Source organism: Spermophilus citellus, assembly GCF_964194105.1.
Source record: "Spermophilus citellus genome assembly, chromosome: 7".
Lineage (NCBI taxonomy): Eukaryota > Metazoa > Chordata > Mammalia > Rodentia > Sciuridae > Spermophilus > Spermophilus citellus.
In genome coordinates this window covers 120,961,866-120,983,485 of record NC_138188.1, presented here as the reverse complement: position 1 = coordinate 120,983,485, position 21,620 = coordinate 120,961,866, and the positions used below count along the sequence as shown (strand labels likewise).

Here is a 21,620-nt window from a genome sequence, read left to right as displayed (position 1 = left end):
CATTTTAAGGAAGACATTGAAAAAAAAAAAAAAAGGAGTCCTTCAAGGGAAGAGTGGTCGGGATAGTTATAGGTCTATAAATGCAGTCATATAAGGAACTGGGGATGTGTAGTGAAGATTAATGGGAAGCAATGTGGAAGACACTTCTTCAGCCTAGGAAGAGGGGTCATGTAGAGGACCAAGGAAGGAAGTTCTGTGTGACTGTGGAGGATGAAAAGAGGTCCAATGAGTGAGGAATCCACTCAGTTCAATGCACAAACATTTACCATGTACCTAGTTTGTTCCAAGTGTTGTACCAAGTGCCCACGAGGGAAGCAGAGGGTGAGGAACAACTCTTTAGGAAGAACTTTCTGAAAATCAGCATTGTCCAACAATGGAACACGCTTACTGAGAAGCAGTGAGCCTCCTCTTCCTATCTTTAGAGTATTCAGGAGGCTGGAGGCCCACTTATCAGAATGTGCTAGAATGAATCTTTTGTTGAGTAGTAAGTGGGACTTACCCCTTCCAGTTCAGAGATTCCAGTTCAGAATGTGCTTTGGCAGGCTGGAGTGTGCTAGAGTGAGAAAGTGTCACGGTGACGCTCCCCTCCCCGCTTCTGTCCAGCCCTGTCCACCCAGCTGTGTGCTTTGCGTTCTCTGATGCGAAGTGAGCCATGGAGGGCCAGTTACACTGGAAAGAAGCTGCCATCTGTGACAGGGATGATGGAGTTCTGGCGGGTTTGTGTGGGCTCAAGGAATGCGGCCTGGAAGCCATGTACACACAACCTGCTTAAGAACATCCCATGGGCAGAAAATGTTTTCTTCCTCTTTCGCCCTCCTCTGTTGCTGTGCCAGGCAGGCACAATGGTGCCTTTGAGAGGGGCAGCTGGAAGGGGGTGTTGGCAGAGGCACTGGAAGTAGAACGTTGCAGCTGGGGGTTGGGGGGGGGCCTAATTCATTTCCAGGAGTGAGCCGGCACTGGGTGCCAGTTTCCAAAACAGAACTGCTGTTTCTCAGAGCTCACGGTGGTGGGTTGCCTCAGAGTTGGACAGAGGGCAAAGTCTTTTCCTATCCACCACTCTGCCCTCTCCTAGTTTAGAAAAACCCTGGTGTGTTAAGGCATTCTTGCTCTGGGTGCAGATTAATCGGTTTTGCTGCCTGTCTGAGGAGCTGAGACCAATCTGGGCTGGAGGAGGTTTTCTGAGGAGCCCAATTCTCCTGCAGGCAGAGTAAAGCTGGTGGCCTTAGGAACCTGCAGGGCTCAAAGGCAGTTAGGCCTCTGGGCAATCCCAAAGGGCTCAGAATGGAGACCCTTCTTCTGCCCTGCAGGATGATGTCCTGCAACCCCACAACTGCCTGGCACCCTTGCTGCCATATGGGCTCTGCCCACTCACAGTCTTAATTCTGGTGGGAAAGAGGTGGGAGAACCCTGGCATTTCCTGTCCTGGTTCTCAGTTGTCCCAGACCCTCTGCTACTTTCAAAGATCCCAGTGACAGCTCAGAACAGGGCGTGGGAGGTCTTTCCACTTGGAGCAGGGTTAGGAGTAGGCCCAGGTGCCAGGCGGCAAGCTCTGCCACCCCCTACTTTGTGTTACAAATGGAGCAGGATGAGTCCCTTTTATGCAAGTGGCTTCCAACAGAAAGGTGTGACTTAAAGCTGGTCAAGTGGCAATCTCTATTAATGTTCACACTAACTATGGGATTTTCACACTCTGGTTTAATTTTACAATCAACAAATAACTCCGGAGGAAGTACTTCACTTCAGCCTCTGTGATGGGCCTGGGAATACAGAATGAATAAGAAAGACCTTGCTTCAGAAAGCTGACTGCCTAATCTCCATGCCAAGTCCTGGATGGGAAGCCTTTCATCAACTCAGCAGATACATGTATTAGGTGGAAAGCAGAAGTTTAATGCAGAGGACATCTCTTACTGAAGGTACCTAGCTCTTTTAGAGAGGGTGCTCTCTCCTTAAGAGTCAGTTCTTCTACTTTCTTCATTCCTTTTCTAATGAACACTAGGATCAGCAAGTTTATGGCCCCACATACTGAGTTAAGAAAACAGACTTATCTGCTCTAGCCAACAGGACATATTTGTATATACTATTCTCTAACAGTTCACTTGTAGAAGGAAAAAAAATTGAAGTGTTTTCCTCCCTGAGGTCCCCAAGTCTCTGGAGATGGTAATGGGGATCATGGATTCTTTTTTTTTTTTTTTGATTGAAAAGTGTTTTGCTCATTTATTTTATTTTTTTTATTGTTGGACATTCAAAACATTACATAGTTCTTAATATATCATATTTCACAGTTTGATTCAAGTGGGTTATGGACTCCCATTTTTACCCCGAATACAGATTGCTGTATCACATCAGTTACACTTCCATTGATTTACATATTGCCATTCTAGTGTCTGATGTATTCTGCTGTCTATCCTATTCTTTACTATCCCCCCTCCCCTCCCCTCCCCTCCCCTTTTCTCTCTCTACCCCCTCTACTGTAAATCATTTCTTCCACTTGTATTATTCTTCTCTTACCCCTCATTTCCTCTTATATGTAATTTTGTAAAACCCTGAGTATCACCTTCCATTTCCATGCGATTTCCCTTCTCACTCCCTTTCCCTCCCACCTCTCATCCCTGTTTAATGTTAATCTTCTTCTCAAGCTCTTCATCCCTACCCTGTCCTTGGTTACTCCCCTTATATCAAAGCAGTCATTTGGCATTTGTTTTTTAAGGATTGGCTAGCTTCATTTAGCATAATCTGCTCTAATGCCATCCATTTCCCTCCAAATTCTATGATTTTGTCATTTTTTAATGCAGAGTAATACTCCATTGTGTATAAATGCCACATTTTTTTTATCCATTCATCTATTGAAGGGCATCTAGGTTGGTTCCACAATCTTGCTATCGTGAATTGTGCTGCTATGAACATCGATGTAGCAGTGTCCCTGTAGCAGATCATGGATTCTTTTCAATATTCTAAAATGTCTCAGAGAATGAATACATTTCCTACTGACGAGGCCTCGCAGTTCATTATTACTTAAAAGATGTATTTGTTTGGTAGTCATTGCTTGGGAAAAGTTATTCTTTTACCAGGAAACTTTGTTGGCTAAAAAGCTAAGCCCTCTGGGGCAGAGGTTAGCTGACAGCATCTTCCAGAAACCTGTTGGGTTCTTACACAGCTTGTAAATCATGTGACCTCCAGCCTTGGTCCTCTAAGATTTCCTGGGGCCCTGTCTATCACACCTACCATGTATTACCCAACTACTTTGAGAAAGTATGAGCATTAGACTTCATCTTTAAAAAAGTTATTCCTAAGTCTTTGGAAGACAAAAGGATATATTGCCAGGAATCTAAAGACAAAAGAAAATCAAAGCAATTCACCAGGAACAAAGAAAATGGGAAAGAACTGAAAAATAAAAGCATATGGATGAATAGAGACTTGAAGTGAACTACAGGATACACATTTTAAGAAATAAAAAAGAAGGTCTTTTGAGAGAAAAAAGTTATGTATCAGAGCTGCAAGTGAACAATGGGATTTTCTAAGGGAAAATTGACAGAAACAATTTCTCCTTGGTCAGCGGAAGAATTCTAAGCATCAGCCAAGGAAACTGGTAGCAAATGCATGGTTGAAAGAAATGGAGAGATGGGATGATGGGTTGCCTTTAAAAATGGATGACGATTTGACAAAACCAAAGAATCAATCACAGAGATTCTCAGGAGGCCTGATGTGAAAGACATGAGGGGAGAGGGCTAATGTTATTATGGGATTGTAATGCGGCCAACATTCCAGTGGTGCTGATCCATTGGTGAGATTGTGGTTACTTTTCTTTTTTGCCCCTCTGTATTTCAGGATATTCTAACCAGGTATTTGCATTACTTTTCAAAGCAAGGGAAAGAGGTTAGATCACATATTAGTAGGGAGCAGGAAGAAAGCCAGGTAGAGACATCAGAGCCCTGGACTTGAGTGGGGAAGGGAATAGACTAGAAGGAGGATCTCTCTCTCAAGACCATTCTAGTCCTACTTTTGCCTCTAGGGTTTGATGCACCATCTGGTCACCCCTTTTATTTTCTCAGGTTTCCCTTCCATTTATTCACTGTGGCGGGGTGGATGGGTTGAGGGGTCACTTTTTACTTTCTTTACTCCAAGCTCTGACAGGCTCTACCTGCCCAGGCTGAGAAGGTTCATAGCCCGACAGAAGACACCCAGGCTTAAAGATCTCTTCCCCTTTGATTTAAGAGTGTGCAATCCAGTGTGTGGATGCCAAGGCAGAATAAGAGAATGGCCCTCTTACAGCTTGAAAGCCGTGGGTTCTTTTTCTGTCACATTCTGGCTAAGTGAACTTGGTCATGCTACTTAACCTATAAAGTCCTTCATTTCTCTCTTTTGAAAAATAATGGCACTGGATTGGATTGGAGTAGCTCAAGAAATCTGCCTAATCTTAAATTGATTAGGACTCTTTTTTTTTTTAACCCCTTTCCCTCTAGTACTGGGGATTGAATGGAGAGGGGCTGTTCTACTGATCAATAGCCCTGGCCCTTTATAAATTTCAGGTACTGTCTTGATAAGTTGCTGAGGCTGGCCTTGAACTTGTGATCCTTCTACCTCAGCCTCTAGAGTAGCTGGGATTACAGGCCTGTGCCTCTGTGTCTGGCCTGACTCATTTTTTATGAAGCTTCTTTATGCACACATACCTATGCTTAATGTTACTTTAGGTTTTAGGATTCTCATAGGTGAGACCCACCCAGATCATGATATGGTACCTGGTTCACTTCTGCTTTTTAAACCATTTTTTTTTTTTTTTGGTGGAGGTAAAATTCACAGAACATATAACTAATCATTTTGAAGTGTAGAATCACTCAGTCTTTTTAAGGTGTTAGGTTAACATAGTCAATTGGTTTTTTTTTTTTTTTTTTTTTTTTTGGTACTGGTGATTGAACCCAGGGGCACTAAGCCACACCTCGAGCCCTTTTTTGTAGTTTATTTAGATAGAGTATGTAGAGAGAGGATCTAGTTGCTTAGGGGCCTAGTTGCTTAGGGCCTCACTAAGTTGCTGAGGCTGGCTTTGAACTTGCAATCCTCCTGCCTCAGCCTCCTGAGTCACTGAGATTACAGGTGTGCACTATCAGGCCGGGCCTGGTGGGTTCTGTCTTGTTATTTTAAACAAACAAACAAACAAACAAACAAAAAAACTCCTGCACTGCACTCCCATGTTCATCTCAGGCTCAGATGCAGGGAATTCTCCAGCTCTAGGGTGAGAAGCACCGTGGAGTCAGACAGTCTATGAATGCATTTAGTGTGTATTGCCCAACTTCTCTCCAAGGGGGTTTACCACACAGGTTCCCACCAGCAATTTCTGAGAGTTCCCATTTCCGCTCCTCCTTGCCAACAGTGGCCGGGAAATCCATGTAGCACTAGAGAGCAGGTAAAAGTAAGGAACCAATTTTAGCAATATCAGTGTGAAGAGAGTTCAGGGACCAATGGTGAGTGAAAAATGCAGGTTGTAGCGCAGGAAGGGAGTGGCGGGGGGACTTCAGGTTTACCTGTAGCATTTTATTTCTTTGGTGAAAAATACCAAAAGGAAATAAAGATTCAATACTGAAAAATCAATTCTGAGTGAGGGGGAAGTGGGACTTTTTGATAAAACTGTCCTTAATAGTTTTCTGTTATTTTTTAAATCCTCAAAAGGGGTAACTGATATACAGAGATCCCCAAACAGGCTGGGTTTTTTTGGAACAGCTTCTAGATTTGCATTTATGTTTCCCAGTATTAGGTTCATTTTAGTGGAACTGGCTAGCCTTCTCTTGTGAGCATTGTTTTAAAGATTAGATTAAATATCAAGGAATTGGGGGAGTTCTTATTTTTAGGCAGAAATATGAACTATTTCTGCAGAATATAAAATGTATGTTCAAATTGAAGTTTGCCTGGTTTATTCTACCTGTGATCACATCTAAAAAATCTTTGCAAGGCTATTCTGAGCCTGGGGTGGGGGAGATGACTCACTGTGAGCCTTCCTCACCTGTTTATGCAGGTGAAATCAGGTTAGGATAAATATAAAGGGCCTCTTTGGAAGCAAAGAGGCATTGGAGAGCACCCTGAGAGGAGGCCTTGGAAGCAAAGTATCCAGCACCTGTTTCAGGTAGAGCCCTATACTCACTCTTTCTATGGAGACCAATTGCAATATTTTTAATGCTCCCTTCCTGATAAAGATAAAAATCTCATGCCTGATTTTAACATTACCTGAAATGTCACAATGAATGAGACTGTGAATAATTAGCAGACTGGATAGGTCCTATATGAGGTTGAGAATATCTGCTCCAGACTGAGCTTCTCAAGGGCCTTTACTACCCTGACACTCTTGGGTTTCTGGCAAATTGGGATGGAAGTCTGACCTGACCACTCATAGGTCATGAACCTCAGGTGAGCTCCTTACTTTCTCTTAGCCTCCTATCTCCCTGCTCTGGAAAGGTGATTAGGACACTTGCCACTTAAGGCTGCTTTGCAGATTTGGGAGATGTTTAGCACTACTGCCAGTTAAATAAACACAAAATAAAACAACAACCCCAAGCTAGGTGCCATGGTACATGCCTGTAATCTCAGCAGCTCTGGAGGCTGAGGCAGGAGGATTCCAAGTTCAAAGCCAGCCTAAGCAACTTAGTGAGAGCCTATCTCAAAATAAAAAATAAGATGGGCTGGGGATGTAGCTCAGTGACAAAGAGCTACATCAATCCCCAGTGCTAAAAATAAATAAGTAAACTTTCCTATCAATTATTAAATAAAATTAATTAAATAATTAATTTTAAAAAACCCCAACCCCTGAAAACTTTAATTCAAAATAATGGTCTTGTGAGATAGGTCAGTTCCCTTCTACCCCATTTTACAGATGTGAATTGAGACTCAGACATAGTTTAGTGAATCACCTAACCCAAGAACAGAACAAAGCTAATCCCAGGCCTTGTTTGTTGGGGCCCCTTCACTATGCCAGCCCTGGCCAAGTTGTCTTCATGTGAGCAGCAGATCTGGGGTCACCTTCTTCCCTGCTTGAGTCATTGGGCTGCCAAAACGGAGTTCAGAGTGATCTGACTGGGATCACCCAAGTGGCTGCCTGAGACTCTTTGGATCTAGTTTCCTTTGTACTAGTTAAGTGAGCACTCTATTAACCAGTCCTCTTGTGTTTCCTGGGCCATTTCCTCTTGTCAGCTGGGCTATGAGCTTTATTTCGGAGATGGGATCAAGTCTCCTATTTCTTCTCAGTCAGCCACTAACCTCAGAGAGTCTGTAAACCACGTGAACGGCTTTCAATGGAGAACTTCCCTGCATAGTCTCATCTGGGCTTTAGTTTCACCAACCAGCCTTTGACTAGAGTGATCAAAAACAAATAATGGACTTCACTATCTGTTCCCTGAGTTCCTTACAGTTGTGCCCTTTCTCAGGTCACCAAACCCCTCAGCCGCAGTTTCCTCATCTGCAGTTTCCTCATCTGCAGGGTGAGGACATGAAAATCTGCGCAGCGTGTCCTGAGGGTCAAGATAAAATGAGATGCTGTGTGGAAAAATCTTTTGTAAGCTTTAGGACAGTTTTTGTCTCTGACTCGCTCCTGCTGTTCACCTGAATCTCTGATTCCTTCCTCAAATGAGCAGTAGGAGTGTGTCCTCTGATCTTTGCGAATCTTTTCTCAGCAGAGTTGTGTAGCTGCCTGAACTGAGAGAGAATCCAACAGTCCCACAGAACAAGGAGGAAGAACTGTGAATCCAGGCTGACAGATCTGCTGGGTTTTGACACTTGGTAGGTAAATCTCTGCTCAACTCCCTCCAGAAGACCTGGAATCTTCTTTTCCCAGTTTCCAGCAAAGAAGTCTTGGTCAAGTATTGAATGTATCTCAGCATCATCTTAAAAATGTGGCAATACTTGCCTTGCTGGTTTTCCTATCAAATGAGGATGTGTCAGGGTAGGCAGTTAAAGCATGTGACTTTGTCCCTTTTTATTTTTTTCTCTTCCATTTACCCTTCTAACTGTTGCTGCCTTGTTTTGCTTTTTCATAAAATGGAGGTGATAATATAATAATCCTTGGCCTACATAGCTCACAGGGCCTTGGAGTGACCTGGGATAAAAGCAGTAGCAGGGTTTTGAAAAACAGTGAAACGAGGTAGAAATACCTGCATGGGGTGTTTTGGGCCTCACTGACCTGGAGCTGGTAAGACGTGTGTTGGTCCCCACAGGCCTGGGCTGTTGTGTGCTGCAGCAGCCACATTTAGAAGGTCATCTAACAGATTCTTTTCCCTGCTTTTCCCTGAGGTCCTTGATGCTCTCATAACTACCTGCTATGCTTTGCATTCTCTCTACACCTGTCACTCACATGCCTTGTCCCCTATCCCCTACTGCAGTTCCCATCTGAATCACACAATAGTGGGTGGACTGCACATTCACTATTCTTTGAATGCAGAAATGGTGCCTGCCCCAATCTCTTGGGCTGTCAGAAGCCACCATCACATGACAACCTCAGCCCCCCCCCCCACCTTCCTCCAGCTTACCCTCATGAATAAATACTAAAAAGACTCATTATAGGGAGATAAGGAAAACAGGAAGTGTTTTGAAAAGTCCCAACAACCCACAGTGTGAACAACCCCACTCCTCCAGAGGCCACCAGTGTCTTCTGCTACTAAGCCACCAGCCCCCTGTGTGGTTGAGGAAGTGCTGCTGTGTCTTAGACCTAGAGGGGATAGTGGGGCAAGGCCAGCCTGGAGCCAGGAGGGCGGGCCACAGAGGCAGGAGAGCTGAGCTGCTGTATTCTGGGCACAAGGTCAAGGCCAGCTGCAGGGAGAACAGGCAGTCGCTGTGTGCAGCTGGCTGCGGTTAGGCCAGGGCTGTCCCTCACTTGTGGTATATTTAAAGAGATCCCACCAGGCGATCGTGCCAACAGGAAAAATGCACACAGATCTCTGTCAGCCACACTCAGTACCCTGGCCAAAGCCTCCTTCTTCAGCCACAGTTCCCTGGTGGTGTGTTTGTGTGTAAACAGAGGAAGGCTGGCTTCTCAGCCTCTCCCAGGTGTAGGTGACTTCAGCCATCTACCACCTGGGGACACAGGCCCCTGGCTCCTGGGCCTCTGTGCCCACTGACTGAGCTGGCAGAAGAACAGGGGATTAGCCAAGGATTCGTGCCTCCCACCCTGGTGTCAGTAACCTAGCAACCAAAGGGGAGAGGCAGGCAGGCAGATGAGTCAAATAGAGCTGCTCAGAACCTCTGGCTTAGTGTTTGTTTGTGAAAACTCCCTGGGAGTGTGCACACAGCCTCCCTTCCGGCAGGGAGTGGCAGTGGCTGAGCTTTCCCACAGTGCTTCTGGCCTAATGCTCCTCTCAAAGGGATGCCCAGGCCCCAAGCTCGGAGTACCCTTTAGGGAGGCTTCGAGACCAGGCCAGAGGAGCCCAGGGTGGCTGAATTCTCTGGGTGCCTCTCACTTCTTTTCTTTTCTCAAGTGGAGAGGAGTCTACAGGCCTGAATCCCAAGGAAAGCTAAGGACTCAAGAGCCTGAGGTGCCCCAGCATGAAGACAGTGGGTGTGCACAGAAGTTGGAGCTTTCGGGTAGCCAGAGACTAAGGAGAGATCTCATGAGAGACTTGGGAGAGTAGGCCTGGAGAGGGGTGGGGGTGAGAAGCAGGCTGCTTATCTACCAGGGGAGGGGCGCCGACAGGCAAACCATCTGAGGCAGGCTGCAACAAGTGCTGGAGGAATTAGGAACACACCAGAGCACCCACGAGATCAGCTGCGTAATTTGTGGGGCTCAGTTCAAAGTGAAAATGCAGAATGCTTTGTTTAAAAATTATGAAGAGTTTAGAGACAAAGACAGAAGAGCAGGCTGGGGTTGTGGCTCAGTGATGGAGCACTTGCCTAGCACAGGTGAGGCACTGGGTTCCATCTCGAGCAACACATAAAAAAAAATTAAATAAACAAAATAAAGGTATTGTGTCCATCTATAACTAAAAATAGGGGTTCTCTGAACAGGAATTTTGTGAAAAACAAAACAAAATGAACAAACAAACCAAAAAAATGAAAAAAAAAAAAAAACCAAAACAGAAGAGCACTGGAACAAGGACCCTTCTGAACACGGGGGCTTTGTGGCTGCTCAGCTTGCACGTTCATCAGGCTGATGCTGCACATCTGGGAGTTGCTCCTTGAAGCCAGTGGGTGAGCTGGGGACTGTTTGGTCAAAGCTCAACCTCCAAACCCCTCACCTCTGCTGCTTCACAGCCACCTGTTCCAGACTGGGACACTGCCTCTACCTGACAGCAGCCCCTCACACTGTGATGGTAGTAATTGTCCTTATCTTTTTGGGGGGAGGGAGGCAGTTGGGCCACATTGAAAGATGGCTGAGGACCAGAATGGACTGAGGGTCCCAGAGCTCCAAGGATTCTCTGGACAGGCCCAACAACCAGAGGCCTCTGGGCAAGGTCGTGGATGTGTGTGGGGACAGGACAGAGCACCAAAAATAGACTGCACTCTGGCTCTCCTTTTAAGGACCAAAGAGGATATATTCTTGAGAATGCACATATGATATTCCAGGAGCAGAAACCAGTTCAAAAAAACTTCTCCCCACCTGGAGCTTACCTCCAACTCAATGTGGTCGTGAAGTTTCTTGCAGGTGGCTGCAAAGGTCTCCGAGGTACCAAATTCAAAGTACCACAGCTTGTTCTTCATCCTGGAACGTAGAGCAGAGAGATGGCTCAATATTCTGTACTTGAAATGGTCAAGGAGCAGAGTTAGGTTATTTGGTCCAGGAGGCCCAAGTTCCCAGCATTCCCTAACCTTACATTTTTAGCACTTGTTAATCGGATGATCAAGGAATTGAAACAACATTTACCAAGTGTTTTTGCCAGGAACTTAGAGAAAACCCACTCATTTCTTATACATCAGGACAACTCTGGGTGAACTGGTAACTGCTCACTGAACTTCTCTGAATTTTTCCTGATGCAACTTGAAGCAAGCAGGAGAAAGTCTTGCTTGTCTTAAACTGCATCAAGAGAGTTCCATGGGAAATCGACCAAAGGTGGCAAATGACAACATGTTCTGTCTTTTCTACTACTGTCTTCTCTACTACTAATTCAGAGGGACTTTAGGCAGAGCCCTCTTTTGAGTATGGTAGGGTACAAAGGGAAGCCTTTTGAGACTTAGGGTGTGCAATCAGGACAGAGGAAGGATAGATCCACACTTACATAGCCAACATACGTGCTGCTTTGTCTGTTCTCTGTTTGGGGGAAGCAGAGAGAAGCAATAGGTTTGCAGAAGAGTTGTTTGGTAGCAGTAGCCACCCCCGCCCCCAATTTTATTTGCTTAGACCATGGTGACCATTCATTTAGAGGTAGATGTTGAATTTGCTTCAAAGTAGGAGTTCACCATTTTAAGCTTTAAAAATTTTCGACATTTTCTTTAGGGGTAAGGCAGGGAGGAAGGGAGGGAGGGAGGGAGAGAGAGGGAGAGAGGGAGAGAGGGAGAGAGAGAGAGAGAGAGAGAGAGAGAGAGAGAAGAGCAATCAATGGGGTCCCCATGTAGCTGGGGCTTTGCAAAGTCAGATGGTGTGCCTGACACTTGGTGGTTTTGATCAGATGGTCTCACCAGGAAGTGTTTCTGAAGGTATTCCATTCCTTCCACCCCAATTGTCACCCCATTATCAGGGTCTGGCTAAGAGAAGGGACACCTGTCCAGTTTACAAGCTGACAGATTTTGCTAAGGAAGGATTAAACAAAATCACATTCCTCCTGGCACTCAGGAGAGAGGAAGCCACCTTGAAAGTTGCTAATCCTCTGTCCTCAGATTTGTGGACCAAGGGAAGGAGCATTCTCCAGAGGGAGGAAGGCTCTTATTTCTTTCAGGTTTTCCTTTGGCCATAGCAGATGACTCATCAAAATGACAGACATTTTCTCTGCATTTCTTCAACAGTCTACCCAGAACTTGGAGGTGAGACTGTATTCTTCCATTTGTATGAAGATTTCTAAGATCTTACTGGTTCGGAATTAGCGCTTTTTTCTTTTTCTTTTCTTTTCTTTTTTTTTTGTACCAGGGATGGAACCCAGGGCTGCTTTACCACTGATCCACATCCCCAGTCCTTATTTTTTTGAGACACGGTCTCACTAAGATGCTTAGGACCTTGGGCTAGGGATATAGCTCAGTTGGTAGAGTTCTTGGCTTGCATGCACAAGGCCCTGAGTTCAATTCCCAGCACCAAAACAAAACACAAAAAACTTAGGACCTTGCTAAGTTGCTGAGGCTGGCCTTAAACTTGCAATCCTCTTGCCTCAGCCTCCTGAGCCACTGTGATTAGGGGTGTGTACCACCACACCCAGCTGGGAAGTAGACTTTTTGACCATTAGTGTGCATAAAAATACCTGATAAATGAAGAAGGAAATAAGAGTAAGTAAGGTGTAGGGAATTAGGCCTCATTAAAAAGTTGGAAGTACTGGGAGTAATTTAGACCAGTGCTTCTCATCTACCATGCCATGATGTGTGTGCCTGATATTCGGCTCTCCTCTGCCTCCAGGGTGGCAGGTAGGGACTGGGGCAGGCTGAGCCCCAGAAAACATTCTCATCTGTATTCTCAATGTCAGGAATAAATATTTTCCATTTTTAAGCATGCTCTGTTGTTAAAAAACATGGCAAGTATTATTCTGGATTAGGGGTTCTCCGAACAGAAATGTGTGAAAATGCAGATTCCGATTTGGTAGTTCAGGGTTGGAGCATCTGATCATTTTATAACGCTGCTGGTTATAAGGATATGGAGACTCCATCCATAATCCTCAAATGTTAGTATGCATACAAATCTCCTAGGGAATGTGATTAAAACTCTGCTTCCAGGGCTCCAATCTGTGGGGACTATCTGTGGTGTTGTGGGGTGGAGCCCAAGAATATGCATTTTTATGAGTGTCCTGGTGATCGTTATGTGTATGGTCTGTGGACAGGACTTTGAGAAACATTGCTGTAGATCCCAGTGCATGAACACCATGGACAAGAACAGAACTCATTAGGCCTAAAGGAGTGGACTTCTCAGGGAGGAGAGAACAAGAGTCAGTTGCCTTAACAGTCAATGGTGGAAGAGACCAAGTAACGGGAACAACACAGATCATCATAACACCAAGCATCCCTCTCCGGCAGCAAGAGCATCTTTGTGGCCAGGAGACTTGCACTGTGATTCCATTTTCAAGTACCACTGCTGGTCTGAATCATGGCTTTTGAAAGTTATTGCCAGGAGATTTAGAGTTTTAATAAAAGTTTCTGGAAGACACAGCTATTTTTTTTTTTTAATTTTTTGCCCACGCATGGTTCTCCTGATGATCTAATAAAGTGAAGAAGTCATGGGTAGGTCAGTATTGCAGAAAGACAGAGGGGATCAACTGCACTACTCATCCACTGTGCTACCTCTGGAAAGTTGATTGATCTCTTTAAACCTCAGTTTTCTCATCTGTGAAATGGAGATAAGATCTGCTTCAAAGGATAGTTGAGAAGATTAAATAATAGCAAAGTGCCGCACATAATACTTGTTGCTTACCAAGAACGTTAGCTACTTACTATTAGCTAGTATTAGTTCAGTTCTTTTGAGTTGACATATTTGTATAACAATAGAGCAAAAATGATAGATCTTATTGTGTAGCTATAGATTATAATATAGTCATAATTTTCTAAGCAAGAAAAACATGTAATTATATTTGTTAGATCAAGTGTCTTGACTTTTGGCTAAAATATATGTTCCCCTCGTGACTAATTTAATAGAATTTTTTCCAGAGTCATAGACCACACTCAAATTCTTGGTTCATTATCTTGACTAGTCACATGATTAGCCAAAGATATGATGTGACTGCAAATATGCTTCTGAGAAAGTGCATGTTTGATGTGAGACAAAATATTTATAATTCAACAAACATTCATTGAGCCAGGGACCAGAAAAGGGTATACTAGATGTTATCCAGAACAAATGCAGCATTCCACAAAACAGGCATCTGAAAGGACAGATAAGGAAGCAGACCATTTTGTGATGCACTCAGTACAATGCACTGGGGTATATCAGGGGAAGGATATACCCCAGTGCATAGACCAAATCTTAGACGGGTCAGGGGAAGTTGCAGCAAGCATCCTATGGGGGATGCCAGGTAGAGGTCAGTAGGATGTGCAAGAAAAGCAGAGAAGGCGCAGGACAAGCATTCCAGGAAGAGGAAGAAGCCCAGGTGTTTGTTTTCCATTACTATTAAAATACCTGACACTGGGTAACTTGTAAAGAAAGGTTTATTTAGCTCATAGTTCCAAGAGCATGGTGCTGGCTTGGCTTCTGCAACAATCATGGTGGGAAAGCAAAAAGGGGAAGTGGGTGTGTGTGGAAGGAACACGTGTTTGAGAGGAAGCAAGAATAAATCAAGGAAAAAGAAAGAACAAATTAAGGAAGCTGAATGTGCCTTACAACAACCCACTCTCAAGGGAACTACATTAATTTTTTCATGAAGATGAATCCCTTATAATCCAAATACCTCTTAAAGGCCACCCCACCCCTGCCTCTCAACATCATTAACATGGGGAACCAAGGCTCAACATGAGTTTTGTGGGGACAAACCACATTTAAACCATAGCACCAGGCAATGAATTAGAACTCAAGGTGGGGCTTGGCCAGGTTTGGTTGGAGAGGCAGACTGGGGCAAGATTGTGAAGACAGAGATGCTGCTCTTAGGTGTCTGGGTTTGATCTTAAAGTCCACAGGGAGTCATGGACCAACATTAGGTCAAAATGGGGGTGGTGGAAGTAGTAGTGACTTGATCAGATTTGTGGTTTTTATATTTTTTAGTATTGAGGATTGAACTTAGGGGCACTTTACCACTGAGTTACATCCCAAGCCCTTCTAATTTTTTTTATTTTTTATTTTGAGACAGGGTCTCTTGATGTTGCCCAGGCTGGCCTTGAATTTGCAGTCCTCCTCTCTCAGCTTCCCAAGTTGCTGGGATTATAGGCATACATTAATGTGTCTGGCATAATTGTATTTTTTAAAGATTATTCTGTGCAGCTATGGAGAATGGACTGGAAGGAGTGAAACAGAGACTGGAGACTTGGAGAATAGTTTGAATGTGAAATAGGAATCCAGGAGAGAATTGGGAAGGGCCTGTATAAAGGTAAAAGGTGTTGGGGGAGATTCATAAGCTAAAATTTTGGAGGTAGAATTGACAGAGCTGGTTAATTGTGAAAAGTGAGTGAGAAAAGGTTAGTCAAAGTGACACCTAAAGTATTGTCTCAAATAGCATGATAGATGACAGGTACCGTTTCCTGACAGAGAGGCACTGGAGATCAATTCTCCAGGGGTGGTTGTCTTTGTAAGTGAAGGATGGAATTGTTTTGGCTTTGGCCCATCCATCCATCCATCCATCCATCCATCCACTCACCCACCCACCCATCCATTCATCTGTTTGTCCATCCATCCAACCACTGAGCATTTATTGATAATAATTCTGGGTCTGTGTAAGACCCAGAGGTAAGTGACGAGTAAAACAGGCAGGATTTCTGGCTTCACAGAACTTACATGCTTTAAACAGCTACACCAAGACTCTAACATTTGACCACTGACCCATAGGAGACTATGTGTTCAAAATCTAAGAGCTTCTATTTGGAATTTTCTTTGTTTTCCAGACAAGTTTTGCTAAGTGGTCCAGGCTGGCCCTGAACTTGTGATTCTCCTGCCTCAACCTCCTAAGTACCTGGGACTACAGATGTGCACCACCAGGCTTGTCTCTATTTGTCCCCTTTTAACACAGACACTTTTTGGTTAAAAGTGAATGCATTCTAGTCTCATGACATTTTTTTTTAAAGATTTTTAGTTGTAGATGGACACAATATCTTTATTTTCATGTGGTTCTGAGGCTCAAACCCAGTGCCTCACACATGCTAGTCAAGTCTTCTACCACTGAGCCACAACTCAGCCCCAGCTTTTTTTTTTTTTTAAACTGGGGATTACTTAATCACTGAGTCACATCCCCAGCCTTTTTAAAATATTTTATTTAGCGATAGGGTCTCCCTGAGTTTATTAGGGCCTTGCTAAGTTGCTGAGGCTGGCTTTGAAATCTCCATCCTTCTGCCTCAGTCTCTTGAGCCACTGAAATTATAGGCATGGGCCACCATGCCTGCCATTGGGCCCTTTGGTTTTTGTACTTTGTTAAAAAATTTTCATGTCTTACCCCATTTATTTCTCAGAAGAACCCTGGGAGGTAGATACTCTTGCTACCGATAAATTCAATATTGGATCCTCCTCTGCCTCGTCTTCCTTTCCTCCTTTTCCTCTCCCATCAGCAGCATGGCACTGACACCATCACCTTTCCAAGGCCTCTGGTAAGAGCCTGGAGGCAGGGGATATCCTACAGTTCGAGGCAGGAGACACAGCTCCTGCCTGCCTGCCAGCCAGACAGCCTGAGCCCCAGATGTTCTGTCTTTTTTGAAGATGATTCCCCAGCCACTTTCCTGCCCTCATTGAAGACTGCTCCTGAACGTGGCCTTGGGCTTCTATTTCATCTTGCATTGAATGAGAACCTGGCGTTTAGAAGCTGCAAGGCCAGAGTTTAGGCCTGACTTTGTCACTTCCTGACTGGGTAAATTATTTGAGTTCTTTGACTCTTCATTTCTTCTTCTACAAAGTAGGGATACTATTTTCCACACATCTAAGTTGTGAAGGTTGCAAAGCTCCAAAGCGGTATGGAAGGCCCGGGAAGTGCCCCATGACGCTCCTCCCTTGTTGCTAGGAGTCCCAGTCTCTGGAGGACTCATTCCCCTAGGCCACAGGGACAAGGGCAGGAGCAGTGTGGGGGTCTATCCCAGGTGGCCAATATTTTCTGAAGAAAATAAAACTAACACTGTTTTTAATGGCTGCTGGAACGCGTCCTCTGCATCTGTCTTCCTGAGTTTACTTTGGCCACTCTTTCTTTCCCTCTCATAATCACCTTTCAGCTGGAGGTGACTAATCCTGAACCAGTTGTCCTGAGGTTGATTCCCAGATCCACAAGACTGCTAGGTGCCCAGTCAGGCTCCAGTCTACCCAGGTGAACTCATTCTTGAGGCAGAAGATCCTCTTCTGGGCTCGAAGGGGCTCTCAGCCATGTAGAGGGATGAGAAATAACAGTAGTGACACCATAGATTGACTCTGTTCCTTGGTTGTCTTAATTTCCCCATGGTTTATAAGAAAATAACATCAATTGCACACTAGTTAGTTGAATCTTTTCATTTGACAGATGAGGGGAAAAAAATGAGACTAATTAAAAATGTTCTTTTATGTTTGTCAGCCATTTCAGGCTGGAATCAGTCATCATCATGACAGCTATGAATAGCCTGGTTTCAAGGGTGCCCGTAAGTGAAATCAAGCTAGCTGCTGGGCATCTGTACCAGCAGAGGCAATGCATTTAGCTCTCCCCACCAACACGAGCTCCTAGTGGTCCTTTTCTGAGAATCAAGGAAGTTTTAAAGGCAATGGACTTTTGAAGTTGTCAGAAGTCAAAACATGAAAACATTTCTTTGGGCTCAGAAGTTTACACAGAGAACACTATAGTTATTTCTAGAAATAGAATCCCTTGAAGTGAAGGTGTTCCTTTTTGTGGTTTGGGCTTTGATAATCAGGTTCCCTGAGTAGCTCATGACTCAAATAGTTAGTTGGGCCCTCGATGTCAGTCAGTGTCAGGTTGAGAGACCTGCAGGGACACATGCTGCCCATGGGATGGTGGTGTGTGTAAGGGGCAAAACCAGGTGGTAGAGGCTATGCTGGACTGGCAGGCAGGAGGCTGCCTGCCAGCCTCTGTTCTCATACACACCATCATGCAACACTACTAGAGTCACTTGTGATTTCCAGGCCTCAGTTTCATTAACTTTTCTGATTTCTAAGGTTTCTCCAAGCTCATTGAGCAGTCTAAGGTAACACCATACAGGACAGGGTGGGAGGACCCAGGGGCTGCACAGTGGTTACCCTGTGGCACAAGAATGACCAGAGCTGTCATTTTTAAAAGAGAATCAGAAATGTGTATTTTTTAATGTAAAATCTCTTGAATATTAGTGCTGGAAACTAATTCAAATTTTTAAGAGAACATTATAAATTTTCATAAGTTCAGATCAATGAAAAAGCAAAACAAATGACCTCACATAATATCCTTTTGGGTTTGCTGGGTTATTGGTGGTGTTATTGCTACTATCACTGAAGAAACTAAACTAGGATCAGATTTTTAAGGTAAATCCTAATCCAGCATATTAAGCAGGCATCGCAGAAACACCAAAAGGGCAACTGCAACTACAGTTGAATTATATATAACTGAATGATAAATGTTAGTGATAATATTGAGAGCATTTTACCTGCCAGATCCTATGTTATTTGAATCCCCAATGACTTTGGAAGTTTAGTAATTGGTTTTTTTTTTTTTTTTTTTTTTTTTTTTAGAGAGAGTGAAAGAGGAGAGAGAGGAGAGAAAGAGAGAATTTTTTTAATATTTATTTTTTAGTTCTTGGCGGACACAACATCTTTGTTGGTATGTGGTGCTGAGGATCGAACCCGGGCCGCACGCATGCCAGGCGAGCGCGCTACCGCTTGAGCCACATCCCCAGCCCTAGTAATTGTTTTAACCCAAGTTTACATCAAGAATTAAAACAAATCAAAACAAGGCAGGTGGACTCTAAGGCCAGGAAGGGGCCTGTGACTGTCACCTCACAGGTGCTGCAGAGGCCATCTGTATCACCCGCACACTCAGCTGCCCTGGGGCCATCAGAGGGCTTATCACCACCTCTAATCCACCCTGCATGCTATCCTCTGTCCTCACTGTTCATCATTATGAGCCCCTGGTGACCCTCAGGCACGGAGCTGGAGCTGCGGATAGAATAATCTTTCCCAAGGCGCAGCAGTGGCCCCTTTGGTTCAAGGGAAAGTGAAAACCCAGCAATCAGGAAGGAGGCTTTATAAATAGCTGTTCTTGTACTCTGAATCGGACTCTTGTGCCTGCTGCTCCTGCCAACAGATTTGTGTTGGCTCAGTGTTTTTCAGCTTCAAGGAGCAAGGTATTCTCTGGCTTTGTTCCATACTTGAGACAAGACGGGTGTTCATGGCACTCGAGAAAATCTAGGGTGATGAATGATGACCAGAGATCAGGAGGGAGTGGGCAGAAACACAGGGAGCAAGAAAGCGGGAAAGCTCAAGAAAGGGCCTAAGAGGGGGAAAAAAGGCTGATACTGGAGGGAGAAACTTGCTCAGGATGTAATTTATTGTTTAGGTATGAAATCCTCTTAACCTATGAAGACACTTCTTAAGTCATTTGCATATGTGAAAAATTACCTGTAAAATCACAGATGACAGATTGTTTGCATTTTAAATGCTCTTGGGATTCAGGGATTCCCAGCCAAGGGATCACAGGTTCCAAGGAGTCTTTTAAAATATAAATAAAATCTGTGAGTTGTTGTCAACATGTCTTCACATAGAATAGAAATAACTTTGTCATTAAATAACAATAATAATAATTATTATTACTTAATAAAGGTGACATAGGCTAACTAATGGGTTAAATTCCTTTTTTATATGATTAAATCATTTACATTGCTTGGTAGCCAGAGATACTGATTGAATAGTAAATAGATTTTGAATAATAAAAATGGAAAAACTAGTGGGGCTGGGGCTGGGGCTCAGTGGTAGCACACTTGCCTGGCATGTGTGAGGCACTGTGTTCGATTCTCAGCCCTGTGTATAAATAAATAAAATAAAGATCTATCAACAACTAAAAAAAATTTTTTTTAATGGGAAAACTACTATACTAAAAACAGTTTTATGAGTGACAAAAATCTTATTCAATATGGCCTCCAATATGGGGAGTGTGGGCTATGAACAGAAATACTTGATAGTACAAAACTACTCTCCATCAGGACTGGATGGTGGTTCTCTTGTAAGTCACGGCATCCTCATGGTAACTGTTAGGAACTGAGATCACTCCTTGATGGTGCAGCTGGGAGGTAGAGAGCTGGAAAAAAAAATGCCAGCTCCTGACTTCCAGTCCTAATCCTTTGCCCCTTCAACCTCCTCCATGCCCAGCTTCCATTACTATGCCCTAGAGACATCTGGCAGAAACGGGACAATCAACCCAAGTCTCAAAAGATCGTGACTCAAAGCTGTGGGCTGGGTTTGCTCACATTTACTACCCAGATTCCATACATGGCCACAGATCCCAATTCAGGGTTGGAGGCTCTCTGATTGCTTGGAATTCTATGACACTCATCAGAGAGTCTGTTGTCTTGGCCTCCCAATTGGTCTTTCAACTCTAACTACACTTGGCCCAAAGTAAACAAAGGGCCAAACCTACAAGCCTCTTGTCTACAGCATTTTCTCCCATCTTTCAGGGTAAGTCCAGGCATCAAAGAATGTATGACCTCAGAGCCGTGACTCTCTTTTCCATGCAAGTTTGTTTCTGTGGAGTATGGACACATTTACCCACACAGGCTCCTTTGATAGGCTCTCCTGAATTCTGTCTGGCACCCGACAATACCTCCTCCTAAGAGCAGGACTCCAAGCATGATGAAGACTGCCAAAGTCTGAAATTGGATCCTCCCCCAATGCAGCACATGAAGACATGTGTGTGCATGTGTGGGCACATGCAGAGTCACATGGGAAGGTTCGCCGAGACTCATGATCTGAGATTACCCAACATGCTCACAGACACTGCTTCTCTGTGGACACAGACCCTGCAGCCTGACCAGAGAATTGCCATAATGGTATAAATGCCACCACTTTGGGGGTCTTGGGAGAGACCTCTGGGAGGCAGGCAAGGTGGGCAACACCTTGTCAGGAGAGAAAAGAATCTCTGGAGAGTCTGAGTCTCTAGGGTGTTTTCCTAGTGAGTATCTGTCCTTGCCAGGAAAAAGTAGCTCCCTTCCCTCATCCAAAAGGAAAAAAGACAAAAAATTCAGAGTTTGGCTCTTTCTTGGTAATCCCTCCTCCTTTTTAAGAGTTATTCAGTTATTCATGGAAAGAAAATCCCCTTTAGGCCAGTTTGGCTGGAACATTTATCAGTGAGAAAAGTCAAATACTGGGACAAAAAGAAATCCCTGCCTGGAAGGGGAGGGGGAGGGCAGAGAGGAATGTCTGCAGTATTGCTCAGTCCAGGACCTGAAGGTGTATGGGCACAGTTAAGACACAGGTAGGTGAGGACAACTTATTGGAACATAAGCCCCAAAGGCCTGAGAAAGGACAACTTATTGGAACATAAGCCCCAAAGGCTTTTTGCTAGAACTGAGCCTCTCGAAGAGGAAGGCTGCTTTCTGTGCCCTGGCCAACCAAGGCTATAAAGGGGAACTGCCTGCCGGGGGCAGAGGCAAAGTCAGGAATCAGGTCCATACTTCACCCTGCTGAGATTGCCAGGTGGACCCCAAGCAGGGCCTACAGAGCTCTGCCTTGGCTCTCTGCATCTCTTTTTCTCCAACTCAACCTGGCCCTCAGCTGTCGGGATGAATCTCTGACCCCAGTCTCACGTGTTGACTGCATGCCTGAATTACGCTAGCTGCCTTACACACCCGAGGGTCCCCCTGTCTGATCCTGACAGCTACCTTCTGCAGGAGGTACTGCTAGGGCTATTTGTAGATGTGACAGAGACAGATGCGCAGCTAGATGGGGAATGATATCA

The 21,620-nt window shown here is 44.5% G+C and overlaps 1 protein-coding gene across 1 annotated transcript in view; it reads right to left on the bottom strand.

Annotated features, from left to right (window-relative positions):
* The window catches only part of DGKG (diacylglycerol kinase gamma), a 188,457-nt gene that overhangs the window by 48,607 nt on the left and 118,230 nt on the right, over positions 1 to 21,620 (bottom strand). Inside the window, exon 21 of the mRNA XM_081302353.1 lies at positions 10,579 to 10,669. Within this exon, the coding sequence (XP_081158479.1) occupies positions 10,579 to 10,669 (91 nt within the window). The remainder of the gene's footprint in view (positions 1 to 10,578; positions 10,670 to 21,620) is intronic.